Source organism: Rhineura floridana, chromosome 9 (genome assembly GCF_030035675.1).
Source record: "Rhineura floridana isolate rRhiFlo1 chromosome 9, rRhiFlo1.hap2, whole genome shotgun sequence".
Lineage (NCBI taxonomy): Eukaryota > Metazoa > Chordata > Lepidosauria > Squamata > Rhineuridae > Rhineura > Rhineura floridana.
Window position 1 is genome coordinate 36,042,705 of NC_084488.1, and position 24,306 is coordinate 36,067,010.

Here is a 24,306-nt window from a genome sequence, read left to right on the forward strand (position 1 = left end):
GCATTTGTAGATTTAAAATATATTTAAACATGCACTGTCTCTCTTCTTTATATATGGGGTATGACTTACTACTTGTTACTCAGCTGTCTTCATAGGAGAACTATAGTGTTCAATGGAAGGTCTTTAGCAGATTACACAGAGCAGTAAAAGAACTGTAAGAAAATACAGAACTCAAATTGAATTGAAGCCAGTTTGTCTCCATGTAAATGCATGTAGGATCAAGTAATTATTCTAGTCCAGCCTCTATAGAAGGGAAACAAAATAGCGAACTGCTTTTAATAAACTAAAATTTTTACAGTATTCTCCAAAGCAGCTTGAATATTTTATCACCTGCTCAAAAGACTTGCTGGGGAGACATAAACAGTGGCTGCAGTGCCTCAGTATTGATTTCATTTACAGTATATGCCATTTGGGAGGGGGCAAAGCCTGTCCGATGTTAAAACCAGCACTACAGGAAACGATATTGGCAGGAATGCTTACGACTGGAATGCATAAAGTAACCTCCAAAAACTCAGGGTGACACGTTTTCACAGGGTAGCCACACAAATATGCAACACAAAATCAGTGCTACTTACTCCATGCAGTTTTTGATTTATGTCCACCTCCTTGTTAAAACTAGACCTTTTATTAAAAGTCAAAATATAATCTGTCAATGCTTCCAAAACTGCAAAACTTATTTCTTGAGAATTAAAGCCAGAGGAACAAATTTCAGTTACAATGGTAGTTTTTCAGTATTCTAAAATAACAGTGACAGAGGAAATGGATTGTTCAGTATTATCAAATTGCAGATTATTTCTGCATCCAAAATAACCCTGGCTACTGTCATTTTGCTTCCTATAAAGCAGTTGTACTTAATTTATATCATGGATTTATACACCACATGCCTCTTGATGACCCAATGCAATTTATGTCTTTTAAAGATAAACTTTACTGAGAAGTTTATACACATGACTAACGTGACACTAATTTTATAAAAAGCATCCTTGCTATTTGTCACAAGTACTCCCACACAGTTCACATGCATCTAAACACAGATTTCAGAGAGTAGGTCTGTCGCTTTCATAAGCAGCAGTCATTTAAGGACAGGGTTCACATCATTTACTATGTTCACAGAGCTCCTTTATAACTTCCTCCATTTATAGGGTGAGGTTTAAGACTTCATTTGATCACTGTCATGGCAAATTCTTTTGTTCTATATGCTTAATTCACATATAGACTCGTCTGCCTGTTCAAATAAGTGTGTATGTATTGAACATATATTACAGTATATGTCTATGCAAGTATTGCACAATGTACAATATATATGCTGATATTCCTAGACAGTGATGTAGCCCGCCCACCCCCACCAAAAAAACCCAAAGGTAAAATGTAACCTCTTGTATCATATTTAGCCATTACACTGTCAATCTGGGCAAGATGAAGGATGCAAACAGGTGTGCAACCCTGCTGCCCCATCTCCTAATTAATAGGGCTTAAGGGGCAGATTGTATCAGCTGTTCATGTTATATTCTGGAAAAACAATTATTACTATAATTAGTTGCCATAAGGCTTCTGAGTGTTCCTTATTTTATTTGGAGAGAGGGTTAGTGAAGTGTTACATGAAAGACTGAGAAAGCCAAATCATTTTACTCTTAACCCTACCTCAGTGAAATTATGTTCTGTCCAGCAACAACAGGCAATGATTATACTTCACAAATTAACATACATGCTTGTTTTGTATTTGGAACAAAAATGTTTCCCAGTCTCTCATGGGATATGTGCCTGCAGAAGACAAAGTGGATCGGGATGCACATTCTGATTCACACTGAATTCATATGTACTGTAGTCAGAATCCTTTGGCACACAATACTAAGTGTTTATGTGAGGGGGTAACATTGTGGCTATTTTCCACTCCAATGTTGCCCCCATACAGCCCCAGAGGTTTGACTGCTGTCAGAGTGTCATGGAATGCCTGTGCAGAAGCAGCAGCCACACCACTATGATGCAAGACCCACATTAAACTTGCAGGACTTAATCAGCATATATTTCCCAACAGAGTTTGGTAAATTGAAATACAACTAATAAACCAACAAGCCAGTGGAAAATAAACATTGAGAATATCATTACTTGCATATCTTACAACAAATGTAATTTCTCCAATAAATGTTCCTCTGCCATTTCAATGCATGGTGCTATGGTTGCAGATAATTACTAGGAAAAAAGCAGCTTAATTATTTTTTATGTGAGTTCCTCTGTGAATTTTGACCAATATACTAAATACTGGAGATTTGACAAAACTGGCTTTTCAAACGGCTTGAAATCTTACTATTACTATATTTATGGCAGCAATTACAAGTATAAGGTCACAGAAGCCACTACTATATTAATGGCTCAAAATTTGGATGTAATGTTTATCAGCTTTTTACTCTTATGAGAATTTCTCTTTAGGATCAGTATTTGGTTTTTACATTTAATCAGGCAAGAGTCTTGAACCAGTAAAAAAAAAATTATTTTAATTTTCAACACTCAAGTACATATAATCAAATATGACCTTGCCAAAGAAATAAATTGCTCCAAGACATACTTTTAAGCCAAGTTTTCAGCCTATAGCGGATTTTCATAGTTATATAAATCAATCTCTGAACAACAGTTTATTTAGAAGTGCTGTTATCTCTAGCTACATATAGTGCCATAAATGGGTATGGGCAAATAACAGGGGAGGCACGCTTTACACAATGTAAAATTAAAATATTTAACCCTTGATTTTTTCATATTACAGAGTAATACTTCAATAATTACAGAATAACTAAAACCTTCCTCCGTTACAGACGACATTTTTGCATCCTAAACAAAACATTTGGTTTGACATTTTGTTTTCCAAGTTTATTAAAGATTTTTCCAATACTCCCTCTTCTTCAGTTTTCAGTAAGGGGAAAGGATCTCTCAAGATCTAGTCCTCAAAATCTTTGCTGCAACATGTGATCGGTTGTATCCAACGCTGCCATTGCGCAAGCGGGACAGACTTCCACTTGTGCATCAGGGCTTCCCCTTTCTTTCCTCTTTCCTGTAGTCACCTGAGCCTGCACCCACCCAAATCTGCTCCAGAGTGCCTCCAAACCTTTGGAACAGGTTGAGGGTGTGCAGGGGGCAGGAGTGGAGAGGAGGAGATGGGAAAGTCCTGTCTTACAAAAGGATGTCTGTCCCACTTGCACAACAGCAGTGCTGGATGCAACTCTATGATTTCATTAGCCTTTGCTTAACAAGTTGACTATTCAACAGCAAAGGAAGTACCAGCGCATTCTTGGATGTGTTAATGATGACTACATACTAAAACCATAGCACTTACCAGTCCCATCTAGATCTGAAAGCAGAGACAATATTTAACCATAACAATGAATGCATTTGTACTTATAAGAATATGTGCTGAACAAGTCGTTAACAGGAGCAGACATACATTGTGTTACCATCCAATTTGTAACGCTGTATTAAATGTTACATATGACATGAACATCTTCAACCTATCACTTTAGCAAAACAACCAGATTTTGATTTTCTGATTCTTGGAAGTACAAGAAAGTCTTGCTAAATGAAATGGAGGACGCAGAGACCGGCAGCCTATTGGTTAAAGTGCACATTGATAAGTTATCAATTCAGGATGTTCTTCATAATGCAGTATTGGCAGCTTTACACAATGGCTGCATGCACACAATATGCTAAACCAAACTTTGGCTTAGTGAGATTGTATGAATGTGCAGGCTCCCAAATAGGAGTCTGCAGTCACTTTGCTTTTCCCTAGTCCTTTTTGCTGCTGTGCTAAACAGCATGTCATCTGAAATGAACTCATGGTTAGCGAGGAGAGAGCATAACCACAAGTCCATGTTTGGTCAACACTAAGCCAAACCTTAGTTTAGTGTGGGAGCAAAAAGTACTGGGCAGGGGCAAAGTGACTGTGAGCTCCTCTCTAGGAGCCCACACTCTTGCTAAGGTTTGGCTTAGCATGTCTTATGAACACAGCCAATCTCTTGCCCTTACTATCAGAATAATAGCATCCAAGTATTTTTTTTTCTTTGCTGTGAAATCCTGTGATCTTAGGTCAAATCAGCCCTTTGTTTTTGCAGCTGTCATCACCCTGGAAGGGGCTGCAAGTCTGGAGTACCTACCACCATATTTCTAAAAAAAAAAAGTACATTTCCTAGGTGGGAAAAGACACCTAATTCTTATATAGTTTTTGTGTATGTAGGGAAGCTTAAAAATATTTTGGATATATTATGGTATGAGGCATTCTCATTCTCATTGTAAATTCCACTATGAAGCAGACAGACAATGACAAAATCAAATCCTTTTACTAAACTGAAGCAGAGAGATAAGGAAGGACATAGAGCACAAGTGGCAGCTTTTCGGTCCCAGTGAAGGGAAAATCTTTGATAAAACATGCATAATGGCAATATTTTATTCATGAAATACATGTCATTATATTCTTCAGCTTTCGTCCTTTATAATATACATGGCAAAGGTGGCAGCATAAGACACACACACTGTGTGCTACATCCAATTCACTCATGCCACACCTGAAGTCTCAACGAGGTGTCTATAATAAGGAACGTATTAATGGTTGTGATCTTTTACATTTAAGCCCCTGAGCATTTTTTTTTCTCCGTTAGGTGAAAAAGGCAAAACTGAACAAGACTTTTCTTGCTCTTTTAAGTGCTTTGTGCAACAACGTTCAGAAAAGTTATCACTGAAGTCTTTTGCATTCTTTAATAAGGAGGAGCACTGTTTTGAGTCCTACTCCTGAACTTTCAGGATGTTATAGCCATTTCTCATGACAGTCATTTCCAGTTATATTTCAGTCATATTCAGCTAATATAGCTCTTTGCTCCCTCAATCCATGTTTTTGGTTCTGCAGACCATGAATGAAATGCCTGTATGGAGAGTGTCTCTTCACAGTGGTGTCATCTAGGTGAAACTGTTGGGCTGGAGAAGGAACTGGAATTCCTTGGTGACTGAAAAGGCATTGGTGGAGTACTGGGGGACAGTTTTTTTGGGCTGCACAGGTCTCCGTTATGCAGCTTCCACAGAAGTTCTTCATTTTCCATTGACAAGCGTTTGTTTACCTTGGATTCCTTCTCCAGAGATTCTTGTAAAACTGCCTGCTCGGTAGAAAGTTGCCTGTCATGGAAGAAAGAAAGCACACAATTACTGTCTAGGACTGGAACTAGTTAAAAGTGGGACCAGTGACAAAACGTGGCAGCATAGCCTCTCCCCCCAACAGAAGTGCTGCTGATCAAGGTTGCAGCTAGCCACACCCGTATCGAGCATCCTATAAGCTGTAAAGGGTTCATGTAGACCAATTCACCCCCTCTCCCATTTTTTTGAGTTTTTTCCCCCATCAACAAAATTCTGTGGTTCTTCAGGGACATTGAGCATGCTCAGTCTTCACGGGGCTGTTTTGGCTTTCTTTCACACCTCTTTGTTTGTTTTTTTAAATCTGCATACCACAGGGTTCACCCAAGTATGCCAATACCTCCTGCTTGTTTCTCGGTGGTCCTGTTGTCAATCTGGTCAACACTGAACCTCTTGAGCACTATTAAAAATGATTATGTGACATATTGTGGTTTCACACTCAGCTGCTTGTAGTGCAAGATGACGGTCCGTAGAGAAGGATCAGAGTAGCAAACTGTGCAGTACCCACCTTCTCTATCTTTTGGCCCTAAAGAGATGGTAGCCTACAGAAGGGTAAAGCCAAACCACTGCTGCCACTGCTTCCCCAAAGGATGAACAGTAGAGACTGTGCTTCCTGCTGCAAGGAGCTGAGGAGCATGGGAAATTAACTTCTTCCAGGCACAAGCAGGCAAAGGGGAAAGGGGAAAAGGGCAGTTGATTGAAAACATCTTTTGAAAGCTGCACTCTTTTGGGATTCAGAAGAAAATACCACCCTGGATTGTCTTATTCTAAACATTAGCAAGTACTTTCACAAATCCTGCATAGTTGAAATACAAAAAGACTGAGAAGGCTGTTTTCTCTTCTGCTGGTACACAAAATCTCAGCCATTTATGAGCTAGTACTAATTCACTAATAGGCAAAAAACCTTGCAGTTTAAGAACGTACCTATAGCCCACAGATATTTCTATCCAACTTTAAAAAGCAGGGAAATTGGGCAGCTATAGTGAATGCACCAGGGGAGCAGGAGACCTGACCTCCTCTCTGAGATATCTGACTGCCCTACACATTTGTCAAAATGCAAACACAATTTGGGTTGGTCTTTCACAGTCCAATCCACTTCCTGTGTAGCTTGGAAGAATTTGGTAATATGTGCCTCTGAGCATATGGTGAGCCACTCTCGTGGCTGTATAATTCTCTGCAGCACACTATGCCACTCCAAGGCCATTTGTAGTTAAGTAACAAGCACAATCTACTGCAGACCAATGTTATGCAAGCCCCATTGAAACAATCAGGAATTCTGCCAACTGGTTAACTCCACATTTATACACAATGTGTACTGTGCTCTTGTTTATTTTAACTTAGGCACCACCCTATTACATTAGGCACCACCCTATCGCATTAGGCTCAGAGTAGCTTGCAACATTCTTTTTCACTTGACTTTTCTTTTTACCTTCTAAATCTTTCCCTCCATAGATTTATGGAAGCTGTTATGCGATAGACCAACTAAGACAAGTATTTTAAGATTACCTGGAAAGCTCCATGTGTTTGTCCATCCGAGCTTTTAATTCTTCATTCTCCTGCTGAAATTTTCTCATTTTCTCCATTAAGGCTGTGTTGTTCTCCACCTTGGAAAGATGTGCAAATTCAACATGTTTTTGTTTGAGAGGGAGGGAGGCTGACTTCATTTAGGTGAAATCAGGTTGCTGTATTGTGCCAATTTTATTAAATATTTTGAATTTAGGGCCAGTATTGTGTTTACGTTTCTTACTTAAAATGCTGTGGAATCAATGATGAAGGGCAGTAAAAAATCTTTAAAACCAAGAAAAAAAATAAAATTATACATGACTGACCAGTACAGTTTTGCCCTGCTCCCTGTCCCTCTATGTACTCTGGAGATTAGAATCCTAACTTACTTATTCACGTATGCTCTGAGACCAGTACATCAGTTCAACAGAAATGACTTCCACTGTCTTGGGATCTCAGTATTCCTGATTATTATGGTGCTTGCCCAGCCTTCCTGCTGTCAGTTCTATGTCACACCCTATTGGCTTCTCCTGTGTCTGCACAGCAAAAGCCAACAGGGACTAAAGGATTCCAAAATGTGTAGCTCTCGAAGAAGTATATAAAACAGCGAGGCACACATCTCTCTGTCTCTCAAACTATAGTCCTCAGAGTCTCCTGCTTATAAGCCCTCTTCCAAGGGTCAGAGGTCATTATTCAGAATATTGCTGTGTTCTGCATCTGAAATGACTCCAGCATATTTTAAAATATCCCATTTATAAGCACAGAAAGCTAAGTTTGTATAAACATCTCCAATTTACATTCCTCATCAACAGAGTGGAATGATGGCTTGCCTAATGGCACATAGCAAGTTCATGCCTATTCTGTAATTTGATGTGGGGACATTTAGCTAAAGTTAATTAATACACATTAGCTCCAAAGAGAAGGAAATATTGTGGTTTCCCTTTCCAACTTTACTCATTAGTTATTTAAGTTACAGCTACAATGCTTATTTTTGCATTATCAGCACAAATCCAGCTTTTGGAAAACTAGCACTCCAAGAAAAAGCTCACCAGTTTTTCCATCTTTAACAATTTGATATCTTGTTGATGTAGTTTCTCATTTTTTATCTCCAACACTGCTTTCAAACTTTCCAGTTCTTGTTCCAGATACATAAGCTGAGGGTTTTTCTGAAAAATGACATGCAGAGTAGTTATGGGAGGCTCCTCAACATTACCTTCCTTGTTCTATGATTGTAAAATATTGACTGGCTATAGATTTTCTTAGCCAAGCCAGGGAAAGGCATTTATCTCACACACATTCCAGTTACATCTAAAACAGTTCCAACTCACAAGTTACTTATATGGAGGAATAAATGACAAAATCTCTTTAAAACAGAGCTTGCACAAATGAATTGTGATCTAAAATGTATTACAGCTTTGCTCAAAATAAATGCTGCTGTTGTAGAATTATTTGATTGGTGTGAATAAATGATAAAGATTATCCGTTTCTATTCTGTGTCTGACTTTTAAAATTAAATATTAGACTATCTAGCTTAAGGTAAAAGCATAGATATAGTAATAAAAATTTCATGTGGCCTCCTATCCTGAAACTACAAAAAGTCATATTGTAGTGAAAAAGCACACACACACACAAAGCTGTCTGCTGAAATCTATCCATAATTGTTTTCTACTTGAAAATAATGGAAGAACCTAGCGGCTCTTGAATAAAAGCAGCCGATTTAAAATTCTCAATATTCTTAACGAGGGACATAAGCAAAGCCTATGTTTTTACTTTACCACCAATACAGATAATACGATTTGTCATTAAGGAAACAATGCTGGCAGCTTTCTGGGGGCTTTTTGCCCATTGGTGTATTGACCCAACACCATTAGTGCCATCTTATCTTAGGTTGCAGCTGTTTCTTTCTTTCTCTGTATAATATTGATATGTTTTATTGTTCTAATATTTTATAGTGCTGGTCTTTGACCGTAATAAATGCTTGATTGGTTATTAAGGAATATCAGATAGCAATGTTGATAAATTAATTTTTTTTAAGATACAATGTTATCTTCCTATTTTTGGCTCAAAGTGTAGCATACATTTTTTAGTTCCATGATGTCTCCAGATAGTTCTAACAATGCACCCACTACAGGATTTGTATGTATGCACCTAGTCACACCAGCGTCCTCCCTACATCAAGCAAAATTTTCCTTGCATTGTCTCTTGATAACAATGACTGGTAATAAAAACAAGCCTAAGAGCTAATAAGGCGTCTATACAATTACTGGTCAATCAAAGGGAAGCAACAGTTAAAAACTCAGGAACAAATAACACAAATTCAGATGTAGGTAAGGCTCTAAACCCAAAAACTGACAAAAGTTTTGAGACAGACATAGCTTATTAATTCTATAAAGTGCCACAGATGATATTTTTGCAAAAACACCCTTCCCAAGGTATATCTTCCAATTTAAAACTTAACAGAATGTGCCCAATTTGTTTGTAATTTATCAATTTTATATTGTAAGTTATCATTTTATATTGCATGTTTTTAAGACGTGTTATAAGGTGCCTAGAGACCATTGGGTATGAGGCAACTAACAAATTAAATAAATAATAATAATAAATTATGTAATGCACCAGATTTAAAGATTGATAATATCCCCCCTTTCTGGACATCACTAGACAGGATCCCATCATTCAAGAAAACATTGTTAAGAACAGAAAACCAGTCAAGATACGTGAATGTGTGTATGTATGTGTACACACACACATAAACACAAGTATGTATATTTTAATTTCACGCCACATGTATTAGTAATGAGATTTACATGACGGAAATTAAGATTCGTCCACACTAGGCTTAAACCATTTTTGAGCAGGGATCTACCTTAAACCCTAACCTTTATCATTCTCTAAAAAATAAGATACACTGATGACAATGGTCTAGGTGCAATGCACTCTCTCAAGAACTGCAAGTTGAAGCAGTTTATCAATTTAAGCCATGACATTCATAACTGCCATTCATTTTGAACATTAATAGAAGCTTTTTATTGGAGATGCATCACAGGAGTTGAAACAGCATGCCCTTGCACAAGCACAAGTACTTCTGATCCAGCTGGAAGTATCCACTCATGGTAGAGGCAGCAAAGTGATTTTTGGCAAATCCTCCCCTGCCCAGTAGTAGCCAGCAGTCCCCCCCCCCAAAAAAATAAAATCTGTTCTGGAAGTTGGGGGAATTATAAATGCAAGTTAATACTTACCAGATTTGCTTTTTCTTTGGCAATACGTTTTTGCTCTTCCAACTTGAGCTTTTCATTCAAGGAATCATTTTCACTCTGTAATTCATTAATTTTTTTCTAAAAGATAAGTAATACCAAATATAAAACCTGAGCCTCTCCCATAAAGCCAGATGACATTTTAGAAAACTACTATCAACTAAGCTAAGCAGGCACAAGTCAGAAAAGCCCAATAGGAGAAATGAGGAACTGCAACAATCCTAACACTAGGTTAGAGTTTAGAGAACTATTGTGGTGGCATGTAAGTCTAGCAATTTTTTCAGCTGCCTATAGTTTAATAAGCAAGACAGAAATTCCAGACCTCTAGTAGTTCTTGTTTCTCTTGGAAAGATTCTTCAAGTGTCTTTCTTTCCAATTCCTGGGTATTCTCGAGTTCTGAAAAATGTTTAGAGGATTAACATTATACAAATGTACTCACCTAACTTTGTGTACAGTCTTCATTACGAGTCTTAGACAGCATGGTGTTACTGGCAATAAAGATCATTGTAATTTTGGTAGGGAAAATTTAATAAGTGACTAACAATCCTGTCACACTGCTAGAGATGTGAAGCCCCGGAAAAAATAAATGAAAAGATTAGGGGGGAATATTCTCTTTCCCTGAAACCTTTTTTGTTGAAGGAATTTCAAAACCATAATACATGATTGAATTGATCCCAGTTTTGTTAAAGTCAAGTCAGTTACCTCCATTGAAAGAAATGAAGCCACTGACAAAAAATTGAACACACACACACACCACCCTAATTGTCCAGTTTTTTTCCAGACCTTCACATCTCTCCACACTACCAAGATTATGAACATTAAATATATTTAACAGCATAACAGATAAAGCTTTCCTGCTTTAAAAGTCTCACACAACAATAATGCAATGCATTTTGTGCCATCAAATAAATAAGCTATACAATTTACCAGAAAAGGATGATTCATGTTCCTTCTTCAGCTCATTTATCTTTTCTGTGTGACTGGTTTCAAGCTCTAGCTTAAAGTTTTCATGTGTAATATTCAAGTTGTCAACCTGATGAGCAACAACATATTTAGCTTACTAATGCCAGGTTGTTTGCGTTCTTGCCAACACAGTTTTGTTAATTGTTACTGTAACTATTTTGATTTTACATATTCTTTGTTCATTTTGCATTTTGTTTCCTTCAGACATTACTCCTCTACATTCCTTCCCTCTCCTCTCCAACCACACGTGTACATCTACACCTACCAACAGGCCCAGCGCCAGCATACATCCAGGTCGGGTGCTGACTGAGGGCCCTTCCAGCCCAGAAGGGCCCCTCAGGCTGGGAGTGTGGAGCTTCTGCTCTGCGATCCATGCTAGCGCCGGGTAATGAGGTGAATCACACCCAGCGACCCAACACTGCTGCAGGTCGCCGATCTGGAGACCCACCATCCCAGGCAACACGCCCCCAATGCAAGCAGCTTCGGTTTAAATAGGCCTACCCACCCCACCCACCACCTGTGTTGCTGCATCAGCATGCTGTGTGCACACGCCTGCTATAAACCAAGATGGTGGAGGGGGCATCCCTAAGGGGTTGATGTCCCCAATGCCATCTTGGGTGATGACAAGCATGTGTGTACAGTGTGCTGACGTGGGACAGGCAGGCTTAGTTAAGCCTGCGCTGGCTGCATCCGGAGGCGGTGTTGGGGAGCATGATGACCTGAGCCTGGGAGAGTCTGGTGCCCAAGGGCCCAGTCACACTTGCGCTGGCCCTGCCAATTCAGGATGACACTCCATGTATCTGATGAAGTGGACTCTGTCCCATGAAAGCTTATACCATAATAAATGTGTTAGTCTTTAGGTGCCACAAGGCTTTAAAACATTTTTCAAAGAATATGAAAATGCTCTCATGGGGGGAGAGGGGAGGGAGATAATCTTTTTATCCCACTTTGCATGGAAACATCTCAGAAAAAGTCATTTAAACTAAGGGCCAAGTAAAACATTAAAGCACCACAAATCTATCTGCCAGAAGCCCTGCATTATAGGGGACCATCTGCTGAAGTCCCCACTTCTTCCTCCTAGAACACTGCTGCAAAATGGCCTACTAAGATACATACCGTTTTTGGGAAAATGTTTTGCTAATCAGTTTACAGCAGAAGCCAGACAATCAGCCCCACAGAGAGCCCCTAAGATACTAGGATGCATTCAGAGTGCTCCTGGCCAACCTGGCCTTTACACCATACTGTGCAGCACTAGGTAATGTAAGCACTAACCCTCCACTGAAAGGAGGGTTTGTTGAGGAATCCCATGTGCTCAAAGGGGTCCCAGATGCACAGGGAGCCTCGGTCAGGACACATCAGTAACATCAGCAAGGCAGTTATAGGACATTGTATCACCCCCAATATCAACACACAAAAGGCAGCAGATGGCTTAGATATCATTATTTGTTATGGATACCCCCAATATATTAGGCCACATTCTACATTGCTTGCGTAGTTATTAAGACTAGAGACAATCTGAATCCTCGTTAAAAGAAATATTAGGAACTTCAAAACCATAATACACGATTGAATTGATCCCAGTTTTATTAAAGTCAAATTAGTGGCATGGCTGAAAGCACACCTGCATTAAAAGAAATGGAGCCATTGACAAACATTTCCTATCGTTGAAAAGTGCAAAATAAAGGAGGAACCTCAGATTTGAAAGCATTTTATACACAAGGGGATGCCTCCTGCTCAATTCATATTGGAATAAATGAAGCTTTACTTAAGAAACTCAACACGTGAATCTCAGGCCAACTCCAGCCCAGCTTACCTGCTCTTGGAGCTGTGCTTTATATTTCTCAGCTTCTTCAAGGCAGATCTTCTGTAGTTTTTTGCATTCTGTTGTGTAGAACTGTTTCAGCCTTTCTTCCAGTTCAGATAAATCTCTTTGGTGTTGCTGGTTCAGCTGATGCACAAATCCTTCGTAAGCTGCTTGCAGTTCATGTCTACCTTTCTCTAATTTCTCACAGGCTGCAGAAGCTGTTACTAGAGGGAAGAAATACAATGATGCTTTTTGTTCATCAAATTGCTTTACAAACACATAGCCTCTTCAACAGCATAGCATCCTTCCTCTCCAGTTCCATAGCTGCTGGTTCAAATCCCCAGGAACTGCTGCCAGAGGGAGAGGGAAGCTGATCCTTTAAACCTCTGCTTTAGGGGTGGGACCATAGCTTAGTGGGAAAACACATGCGCTGCAAGCAGCAAATCCCAGATTCAGTTCTCACTAGAAAGCCACTGCCAGTTAGGGTGTAGGCAATACTGGGAGAGATAAATAGCCTTACCTAACATAAGAGAGCTTCTTGTTTCTGGAGAAATATTAGTATGCATAATATTTGATTCAAGTCTCATATCTAAAAATGCTTGCTAAAGCAACAGGTTTCTCTACCAGAGCTTTCAAGAAGTATACCTTCTGCAAATTCTCATTTAAATTTCCAGAAATCTTACAGAAAATGAAACTTTATGGAAGGCTATTTCAAAAGTTACACAGGAAGTTTGACTGGCATCTATGTTGTTGTGTTTGCAGTGTCAGGCAAAAATCTTTTTAGCTTTCCATGTTGTTGTCCTGCCCAGAGCGTGAGACAGAGGCGAGGCTGGAATTAATTCTTGCTTTATTAGAGTAATGGTTCCATCAAAAGCAGTGCGCTTCATAAACCTGTCTATGCTAACTCACTACTGACTCTACCTGAGCTACCTAGGCATGCTCTGCAGCGTGAGGAGTAAGTTGACTCAGCACCCCAATTAGGGGGAGCGCCGCCTTAAATAGGAAAGGTCTTCGCTCGTAATATGACTCCTCTGAAGTACTACCTTCTGACCATCCTGCGTCTCGTGAGGGGGGACGATCCTCCGGCTGTACATCTGACAGCACAGGCTCGCTAGGTGCCGACTTGACCTTAGGAGGTTGGTGGGGAAGTGTTTGAAGTGCCAGGCAGGGAATCCCGGGGGGGGTGGAGTTGGCACAAGCGCGAGGCCGCTTCCCAACGGCTCTGTTGGAGCGCTTGCAGACGGAGCAGGATCCACGTCGATGGAAGGGCTGTCCGTGGGAACTTGCGGGCTGTCAGCATCTCCCCCCCTCAATGCCCTCGAAAGCCTCCTCCTCCTCCTCCTCCTCCTCCTCCAACACCTCTCCCTGGTTTACCTGGGGGAACTGGGGCTCAACAGTTGTAAACATCCAATATTTTAGTACAGCTACTTCTTCCTGCTATTTTAATCATTTAACAAAATTATACCTTTTTATGACTACCTTTGATTGCGAACTGGCCTGATAATTTCAATTAAAAGGTGTTGTAGGTTTATTCCATGAAAACAGAAAGAAGGGTGTTAAGTGAGGAATGCCACTACTTATTCTATTAACACTGCACCTACAAATCATACAATGAACCCTTGGGAATTTTTTGTTCTAAGCCTTTTGCTTATTCAGCTTAGTGGATATGCAATAAATGTTGAAGTACCAATACTGTGAAAAATCTTTAGCAAACTTGTTCGAGGGTTTGCAATCTTTAAGCTTTGTCTTATGAACTATTCCTAAGAGCCCCTCAAAATGCCTCATTACAAGGGACAGTTTCCAACTGGAGTCTTCTTTACAATCATCTCACCTGCTCTTGCTGGCTATTTTAAGTCTTCCTTTGTCAGGTTCAGGTACTTCACTCTCTCAATCCAAGCATGATTCTATCACATTTGTAATATTGACTGTGTACATCTTCAGTGGCCCTGTTTCCTGTACTGCCACCAAGAGAGGTGTGGTTGGAAAGGGCGCAAGACAGGTCCATTTCAGAGGTAGCTCTCCAAAATCACTCCCAGGGGAGGCTAGACTGGCTCTGTCATTGTTGTGTATTAGGGAGATGATTAAAGGCATTTTAATCTGTCTTTGTACTTTAATTCTTCATTATAGATTTGTTTCATTGCCTTGTTTTGATATTCTGGTTGTAATATTTTAATTGTAGTAAATCACCTTCAGTATTTTTAAGAGCTGAAAGGTGGTATATACATTATTTTATACAGAAATGTTCTATCCTCAAAGAGCATATAAGAAGAATGCTGATTGACTGGATACTATTTTATTCTAAACCTTTTCCAGGTAACAACAATACCTTAGAAAAAGCAGAAGAACAAAATAGTCAAGCCTTCCTGACAAATTAAAATGATCAAATTTCACAACCTAATTTTAGAAAAGAGAGTTATCATTTAGCATCGTTATTGGGTTAAAATGATTGCATTTTCCCACCCCCACCCCTGTCGAACATAGAGAATTTCTACGACAGATTAGCTAACAAGCTGCTGAACATGAATGTATTTTACCCTTCTGCACTTTGAAGGAAAGGGGCTGGAGGCAACAGCTACTAACATTTAAACAATTCAAGGAAACAGACAGAGACCTGATGTCAATACCTGGATCTCCCACAATCACTAATGCACTAAGTAGAAGTATCAAGACTGCAACTGCAGTTCCACACTGCATCAAAAGCTAAAAGAAATGCCATGTCACCCAAGACACTTTGATTACTGAAAATGGGACGTTACCAAATGTGTTCCTCTAAAACTGGTGGTGGACAGGCATGAAATACTTCAACTGTTTGAGGTTATGCTTTCATACAATTCAAAAGCTAGAATGTGGTACATATGATAACACAAAACACAGCGATTACTAAAGTGCTGTGTGTGTAGGAGCTATACACACATACAGGGCTGGCGCCAAAGGGTGGTCAGGTTGGGCCGTGGCTGAGGACCCTGTGGTCCTTGTTAGGGTGGGGGAGTAGTGCTCCCCTGCTGCGATCCATGGCATGGTCCTTGCTGCGGATCACAGGCCCGCCCAATGGCGCCTGCTTGCTCACTGGCCCTACCCTGCTCGCCCCCCTGCTTTCTCGCTTGCCCTCCTGTTCGCTTGCCCCCCCGTCCTCCCGCTGGCCTGCTCGCTCACTTGCCTACCCTCCTGCTCTCTCGCCCCCATCCTCCCTGGCAGGAAGGTAGGTGGGGCGTGCATGCATGTGCCAGGGCAGGCTGGTGCCCAAGGGCTGGCATATTTGGACACATGGAAGGAGAGACTCTTGCTTTGTCCCTGCTCTTTAAACTGGAAATGGAGAATATTGTTGGTATTGCTGAATTCTACCAGTTTATTTATTTATAAGCATATCTATATACCTCTATTTCATTTTTAAAAAATCAAAGTCGTTTACAACAAATAAAAACTGTGTAATAAAAACTGTAAAAAGACAATAAAAACAAGTTCAACTACTGCAAAGAGACATCTTCTTAACTGCCTGCATTAGTCTGGCAGAACAGAAAGGTTTTCAGCAGATGTTTAAAGGTTAAAACAGAAGCCACCTGTCAAATCTCTCTTGGCAGAGCATTCCAGAGAACTAGGCCGGTAACACACTGAAGGCTCGATTTTGTGTCAATGTTAAATTAGCCTCACCAACTCAGGGGATGACCAGTGCCACTCCTGCAGATGATCTCAGTGAGCGAGCTGGGATATAAGGGTTTAGGTGGTTCATAAGGTACCCTAACCCTAAGTTGTTTAGGTTTTGTAAATAAATACAAGGACCTTGAACCTGACTTGGCAGCAGAAGGACAGCCAGTGCAGATATGTTAAAAGTGGTGTCACATGTTGTCAGCCATATGCTCCCATCAGCAATCTGGGCGCCGCATTTTGCACCAGCTGGAGCTTCCGAACCAGGGCTAAGGGCAGCCCCACATAGAGCACAATGCAGTAATCCGGCCTTGAGGTTACCAATGCATGGACTACAGAGGCCAGGCTATCCCTGTCTAGGAACGGCTGTAGCTGACGAATCAGAAAAAGCTGTAAAAGGCACTCCTAGCCACAGAGGATATGTGGGCCCCTAGTGACAAAGACGAATTCAGGAATACCCCAAAGCTATGGTCCTGGTCCGTCAGAAGGAGTGTGACCCCATCCAGAACAAGTAACTTGCCTAATTCCAGGACATGGGACCCACCTATCCAAAGAGCCTCCAACTTCCCAGGATTCAAGCACTGTTTGTTGGCCCTCACCCAGTCCACTATAGCATTCAGAAACTGATCCAGAGCAGTTGAGGGTACAAGTACAGTTGTGAGTACTGTAACCTCCCAGAACCCTCTAGCATTACGAAGTGTATAGTCACCTGATAAATTGACGATAGGGCATTATCTTCAACTTATTTAAGACTTCCTTCCTATGACTTTTGCCTACCTGGTGATCCCTTTTTTGAAAGCTAAGGTAACTTGGCGCTTTAACCCTTTAATGAAGTTACCATTTGTTAATTATTTTTCTTTCTTTTAAAGCAGGGGCAGAGAACTGAATCATTGTCTACTTCACCCCCTGCAGACCAAGTTTGGCATGTGGGCAGGGTCACCCACCTGTCAATCACCTGGTATCAGTGATGCCATGTGACCCTTTCTTGCCTACACCATTTAAAATCAAACCGTGCAGCCAAAGGCACAGCCCACAAAGCATCAGTGATCAGCTGATTGTGCAAAGCATTCCACAAGACTAGAGATATGATGGCCTTGAAAAAAACACAGAACAATTCAGGGGAAAAACAGGTTTTAAATGGATTCCCCTCCCCAATATTTTCCTCCAAAATTCGGGAAAAACATGTCCCCCCCCAAAAAAAAATTTTCCAGTTTTTTTTCTGGACCTTCACATCTCTACACAAAACCCAACAATGTTGTGAAGCCCTGTGCATATTAGCCCAATTAGCAGATTGGTGGTACCTGCAAATCCCCTTCCATCTGAGCCAGGTATACCTGCTCCACATGAGATGCCATATATGATGCTGGGTGTAGGGCAGGTGGGCATGGCTTGGCTGAAGTGGCTTTGTTGGCCAAATGGTGAGGCCTGGTTGGCCTAATTAAGCCTACAGAACAGAGGTTCCCCACCATGATTGAAAACTGAACTTATGCACTCTGCACTTGTTGATGAACTAATTAACTAAATAATTGGTCTTATAAGCAATATTCCTGCTTTATAATCTGATGACCCATTAAGATATTGACTCATTTGGCATCACTGAACTAGTCACTGAGGAGTATTTATTAACAATCTCAAGATGAATCAGCTGTTTGCATAGCCTGAATATCTGAACTAATTTACTAAACAGCTAATCTTATCAACAGGCTCTAAGAATGAATTAACAATTTATCTGAAGAACCGGCTAACCGTCCATCAAGCTATGTCTATTGGCATGGGCTCCTCTGTTTGTAAGACTGACCTGTTAACTGACTGTTTATGATGGACTGATCAAAGTAATTTTCTAAAATATACATTCACAGATTAAAAAGATCTTTCTGATCATTTTCTAATTATCTAAAGCTCCATGTATCACATATTATCTAGTATATTATGTGATATGCTTCATTGTCTAATCAAGGTCATTCACTCAGGACTCATTTTCAATTAATTAAGATTCTGTGGGCTGTATCAGTGAACTTGTCAGGTTAGTGCAAGGACTTCCATCTGCACAACAGGACTTCCTCCCTGACAGCCAGATAAAAAGTTAGGCAGATTGAGGAGAAAGAGATAAAATTGGTATCCCCTTATTTTAATAACTATATGTTTAGCACATCATAAATAAATTGATTATGTACCAACTTTTTCAAATACTTCGTAAAAAAAACCCTAAGCCAAGTTGATAGAATTTAGACAGGATGTAACACCTTAATCAACCTTAGCTTCCCCTAAGTCCCAGTCCGTCCCCTCCTCTTTGTCCTCATTGCTCCAGGACCATACCATGGGACTGCTGACAGGATCCACTTTTTATCTTAGTAGAATATGTGTAACCTACAATACTCTTGGATGATACAGAAATGGGGATACACATGCTAACAAAGCTGCAGAGTTGGCCACCAATTATAAATGGGAAAAGAGCAACTTACCATGTCTCAGTGAATAACTTTCAAGGGTATAGCATATGTTACATGCTTAAGCTCATGAATATGATTAGTTAGAAAGGGGAGACAACAAGATCGTTTTCAATTGAAAATTTACTCATTGAAAATTGTTCACTGCTGTAACAGAATTGAAGATACAGTTATCCTTATTCTCTCCCCTTTTCTGTTGCTTCTTTTTCTTCCTTTTTTAAACTTAGATTTTGTTTTGCTGTTCTTTCTTTTTAGTGACTATGTATTTTGACATTTTTTCCTCGATCCTTATTGTTTGCATATGCACCTTGCATAAATTAAGAACTGTGATAAAGAAGTGCACTCCCTTCTCTTAATAGGTAGGCTTGTGAAAGACAGAGGTAGAAACCCAGATTCAGAAGGCCTCAGCGCAAGGTGGGAAATCCCAAAAGAATAAATGAGTTCAAAGTGTAGAAGGGGCAGATGAGACAAGGAGTCACAATGCTAAGATGAGAGGAACATATATCACAGAAGAGAAGAACAGAATGAAAGACACTGCGCAGAGCCCCCCCCCAAAAAACATGGGTAGCCTATCATTCTTCCAAAGCCTAATGGAATGGAATTACTAAGAAAAGGCCACCTATTTTTCTTTTGCAGGTAACAATGAATGATACCTTGCACCAGTATTTTGGCATATGTAATATCCATTCACTCTACTGCTGTTATCATAGAAAGAGCCATTTTTTCCTTGTCCTTTTTTTTTACTTTCAGACATCTTGCAGGGAATGGACCTCAAGGGAAAAAGGGGGAACTTTTTCCTTGTTCATTGTCCCCATAATTCAAACAAGCACAAAATGAATTATAATCAGTTCAGAAAGGGAGGGGAGATCAGTAAATCAGATAAACCCTATTTGGGAAAGCTATTTTTTAAAACTTAAGACATTTTTAAAGAGAGAAGCAAAATGTGAAGCACTATCTTTAATGTTTTCTTTTTTTTTTTTTTTTATATAATTTTTATTCAAATTTTTCCAAAAACAAACAAAACAAAGTAAGAAAAAACATAACAATATTACAACAAAAAATGAAAATAAAATGGTTGACTTCCGATTTGTCACAGATCAGCTATAAGTATATAATATACATCAAACCTGTCCCTTAATATATATACATACAAAATCCCTTTTCTCCATAAGCTGTCTTAATTAATCATCAAATCCCAGTATCATCATTTTATTTTGATCTTTCGACAAAAAGTCTAAGAGAGGCTTCCAATCCTTAAGGAATGTATCTGTCGATTTTTCTCTAAGTAAACACGTCAATTTATCCATTTCTACTAAGTCCATTAATTTCAATAGCCATTCTTCCATTGTTGGTATTGAATCCATTTTCCACTTTTGTGCATATAATAATCTTGCTGCCGTAATCATATATAATATTATTCTTCCATATTTCTTTTCTATTTGTTTATCCATAAAGCCCAATAAAAAAAATTCTGGTTTTGACTGAATATTTATTTTTAAAATTTTTTGCATCTTCCTGCCTATCTGTGCCCAGAATAATTTTGCCTTTTTACATGACCACCACATATGATAAAAAGATCCTTCTTGTTGTTTACATTTCCAACAAACATTAGAGACATTACTATACATTTTTGACAGCTTTTCTGGAGTCATGTACCAACGGTACATCATTTTATAAAAGTTTTCTTTAAGATTATAACATAATGTAAATTTCAAACCTTTTTTCCACATATTTTCCCATTGATCCATTTGTATGTTATGACCAAAATTTTTTGCCCACTTTACCATGCACTCTTTTACTTGTTCTTCCTCCATATCCATTTTCAATAAAAGTTTATACATTTTTGCAATTATGTTTTCATCATTTGTACACAAACCTATTTCAAAATCAGATTTATTTATTTCAAACCCATACATTTTCTTGTCCATTTTATATCTTTCTAACAATTGTAAATAGGCAAACCAATGAAAACTATATCCTTCCTTTATCAATTGTTCTCTCTCTTTCATTATGTGTTCTCCATGTACATTTTCTAATAGTTCTTGATAAGTTAACCATTTCTCTTTTCCAGACATTTCTCTTCTATAAAACGCTTCTTGACTTGAGACACATAATGGTATTTTCGAATAAAACCTTGGTTTGTATCTATTCCATATTTTCAACAGAGGACGTCTTATAAAATGATTATTAAAGTCTACATTTACTTTTACTTTGTCATACCATAGATATCCATGCCATCCCCACTTCAAATTGTGGCCCTCCAAATCCAATAGTCTTTTATTCCTCAATAAGATCCATTCCTTTATCCAGACTAAACAGCAGGCAGCAAAATAAAGTCTCAAATTTGGTAATCCCAGTCCTCCTCTTTCTTTAGCGTCTTGAAGTAATTTAAATTTAACTCTTGGTTTTTTTCCTTGCCATACAAATTTAGAAATATCTTTTTGCCATTGTTTAAAAGGTAAATCAGAGGATATTACAGGTATTGTTTGAAACAAAAACATCATTCTCGGTAATACATTCATTTTTATCACAGATATTCTACCCATTAATGACAGTTGTAGTTTATCCCATCTTAGCAAATCTTTCTTAATCTCTGTCCATAATTTTTCGTAATTATTGTGAAACAACTTTGAGTTTTTATTTGTCATAATGATGCCTAGATATTTCAACTTTTTTTCTATTGTAAAATCTGTCTTGTCCATTAACTCTTTCTGTTCCCTTAAAGTTAAATTTTTCACCAACATCTTTGTTTTTTGATTGTTGATCTTAAATCCTGCTAAAGGTCCAAATTCTTTTAATTTGTCCATCAGTATATGAATTCCTTCCAAAGGGTTTTCTAGTACAATTATCAAATCATCAGCAAATGCTCTCAATTTATATTCTTCTTTTTTTATTTTTAATCCCGAAATCCTTTTATCTTGCCTTATATCTCTAAGCAGCACTTCTAAAACCAGAATAAATAAAAGGGGAGATAATGGACATCCCTGTCTTGTACCCTTTTGTATTTCACATGAATCCGTTAAGTCTCCATTAACAATTATCTGGGCCTTCTGTGATGTATAAATCGATCTGATCCATTTTATAAAGTTGTCTCCAAAATCCATTTGCTCCAAAACCTGGAACATAAATTTCCAATTCAAATTATCAAATGCTTTTTCAGCATCTAAAAAAATCAGAGCTGCTTGTTTATCATTTCGTTGTTCTAAATATTCCAACACATTCAAAACATTCCTGACGTTGTCACGTAATTGTCTTTTAGGTAAAAACCCTGATTGATCTTCCTGAATAAATTGTTGCAATATTATTTTCAATCTTTCAGCCAAAATCATTGTAAAAATTTTATAGTCATTGTTCAGTAGAGATATTGGCCGATAATTTTTTGTTTTAGTTAAATCTTGGTCCTCTTTAGGTATTAATGTTATATTAGCATTTTTCCAACTATCCGGTATCTTTCCCTCTTGCAAAATAGAATTCATTGTAGACTGTAAAGGTAGCAGGAGTTCTTCCTCCAAACATTTATAATACATTGCAGATAGCCCATCTGGTCCTGGTGCCTTTCCTAATTTAATTTTATTTATAGCTTCAGATATCTCTCTTGACGTAATAGGGCCATTAATAACTTGTCTCTGAAAATCTGTAATTTTAGGCAAATTCTGTTTAAATAAATACTCTTCTATTTTTTCAGATGGAATTTCTTGACACTTATACAATGTTGAGTAATATTGATGAAAAATCTTTTTGATTTTTACATTGTCTGTCAGCGTCTCATCTCCTTCTTGTATCTTTAAAATAATATTTTTTTGACGTTCTTTTCTTAATTTATATGCTAACCATTTCCCAGGTTTATTTGCAAATTCAAAAGTCCTTTGTTTAGCAAAATTTAATTTCCTTTCAATTTCTCTAACTGTCAACATTGATACTTGCTTCTGTAACATTTTAATTTGATTTACAATAGAAACTTTAGCTGGATTCTTTTTCAATTCTTCCTCTTTTTGTTTTATTTCTTCCAAAATTAATTGCATTTTCTGTTGTTTCTTTTTTTTTAATTCAGAATTACATTTAATAAAGTATCCCCTCATAAATGCCTTACTTGTATCCCAAACAATATTTTCACTTGTTCCTTTATGTAAATTATATTCAAAGAACTCCTTTAATTTCTTCTTACATTCTTGTACTACTTTATCATTCTGTAATAAAGATTCATTTAGTCTCCATCTAAATCCAAGATTTTTTTTTTTTAAAGTTAATATCACAGGATTATGGTCCGAAAAAGTTTTTGGTAATATATCCATTTTAAAAATATCCTTCGCTAAAATTTTTGACATCCAAATCATATCAATCCTCGAAAATGTTTTATGTCTTTCTGAAAAATAAGTAAATTCCTTTGCATTATCATTTATATATCTCCAGGTATCCACCAATTCTAGATGTTCCATGAGTTCAAAACAAATCTTCGGTAATTTACCTTGTGTCTCTTTGATATTTTTTTCAGAAAGCCTATCAATTTTTGGTGAGATTACCCCATTCCAGTCACCCATGACACACCAATGCTCATATGAAAACTCTGACAATTTTTCCATAAGTCCTGTATAAAACCTTGTTTTATCTTCATTGGGGGCATAAATACCCACTATCAAAATGTTTGTACCTTGTAAAGTAATTTCAACCCCCACAAATCTACCACTATCGTCCAATAATACCAATTTAGGAAGCAATTGTGGGTTAATATAGAGAACAACTCCATTTTTTTTTTTTGGTCCAGCTGAAATAAATTCTTCACCCAAATTTTTACAAATCAAATATTTAGAATCTTTCTTCTGAATATGAGTTTCTTGTAGACAAATTATATCCAATTTTAATTTTTTCAAATAATGAAACACTTTCTTTCTCTTCTGCGCCGTGTTGGCTCCATTTATATTCCAAGTTAGGTATTTGTAATCCATCGTTAAGCGTGTATTTTAAAATTTGCCTGATGCTCCTTTTGATCCATCATCTTCCTTCCCCTCCTCTGCGTATCCTTGTTGACTTTGTTTCCCAGGAACTGTATCCATATCTTTGAGTTTATCTTCTTCCATATCTTTTGAAGCTTTTCTCAAGAAGTCCCTTGCTTTTTGAACCGTATTCAATCTATATTTCTGTTGTCTGAATGTAAAAATCACTCCTTCTGGAACGTCCCACCTAAATTGAATTTTGCATTGCTTAAGTTTTTCTGTAAGGAAAGCATATTCTTTTCTCTTACGTAAAAGTCTAATAGGAATTTCCTTCATCACCAGTATTTCCTTACCATCAATTTTAAAGGTATATTTAAAGTGTTGCTGTAAAACCATATCTCTGGTCGTTTTCTTTACGAAGTGAACAAGCACATCTCTTGGAATTTTTTTCATTGTTGCATATCTGGAGTTAATTCTATAAACTTTGTCTATTTCAAATTCCATCCTATCTTCATTCAAGTCCAGAAATTTTACTAAAGCATTAACAATTTTGTCTCTAATGTCTTCACCTGTTTCCTCTGGGATTGCACGGAATCTCA

At 38.2% G+C, this 24,306-nt stretch overlaps 1 protein-coding gene across 8 annotated transcripts in view; it reads right to left on the reverse strand.

Moving 5' to 3' along the window:
• Nucleotides 1-2,476: 2,476 nt before the first annotated feature.
• Nucleotides 2,477-24,306, reverse strand: part of MTUS1 (microtubule associated scaffold protein 1) — a 149,317-nt gene continuing 127,487 nt past the window's right edge. For 7 of the 8 annotated variants that reach the window (XM_061583529.1, XM_061583528.1, XM_061583525.1 and 4 more), the window contains 7 exons: nucleotides 12,697-12,911; nucleotides 10,848-10,953; nucleotides 10,243-10,316; nucleotides 9,906-10,001; nucleotides 7,716-7,832; nucleotides 6,670-6,767; nucleotides 2,477-5,148 (listed from right to left, as the gene is read on the reverse strand). In XM_061583529.1, coding sequence (XP_061439513.1) covers nucleotides 4,932-5,148; nucleotides 6,670-6,767; nucleotides 7,716-7,832; nucleotides 9,906-10,001; nucleotides 10,243-10,316; nucleotides 10,848-10,953; nucleotides 12,697-12,911 — 923 coding nt within the window. In that variant the 3' untranslated portion in view covers nucleotides 2,477-4,931. The remainder of the gene's footprint in view (nucleotides 5,149-6,669; nucleotides 6,768-7,715; nucleotides 7,833-9,905; nucleotides 10,002-10,242; nucleotides 10,317-10,847; nucleotides 10,954-12,696; nucleotides 12,912-24,306) is intronic. The other variant, XM_061583527.1, reaches the window with a different exon arrangement.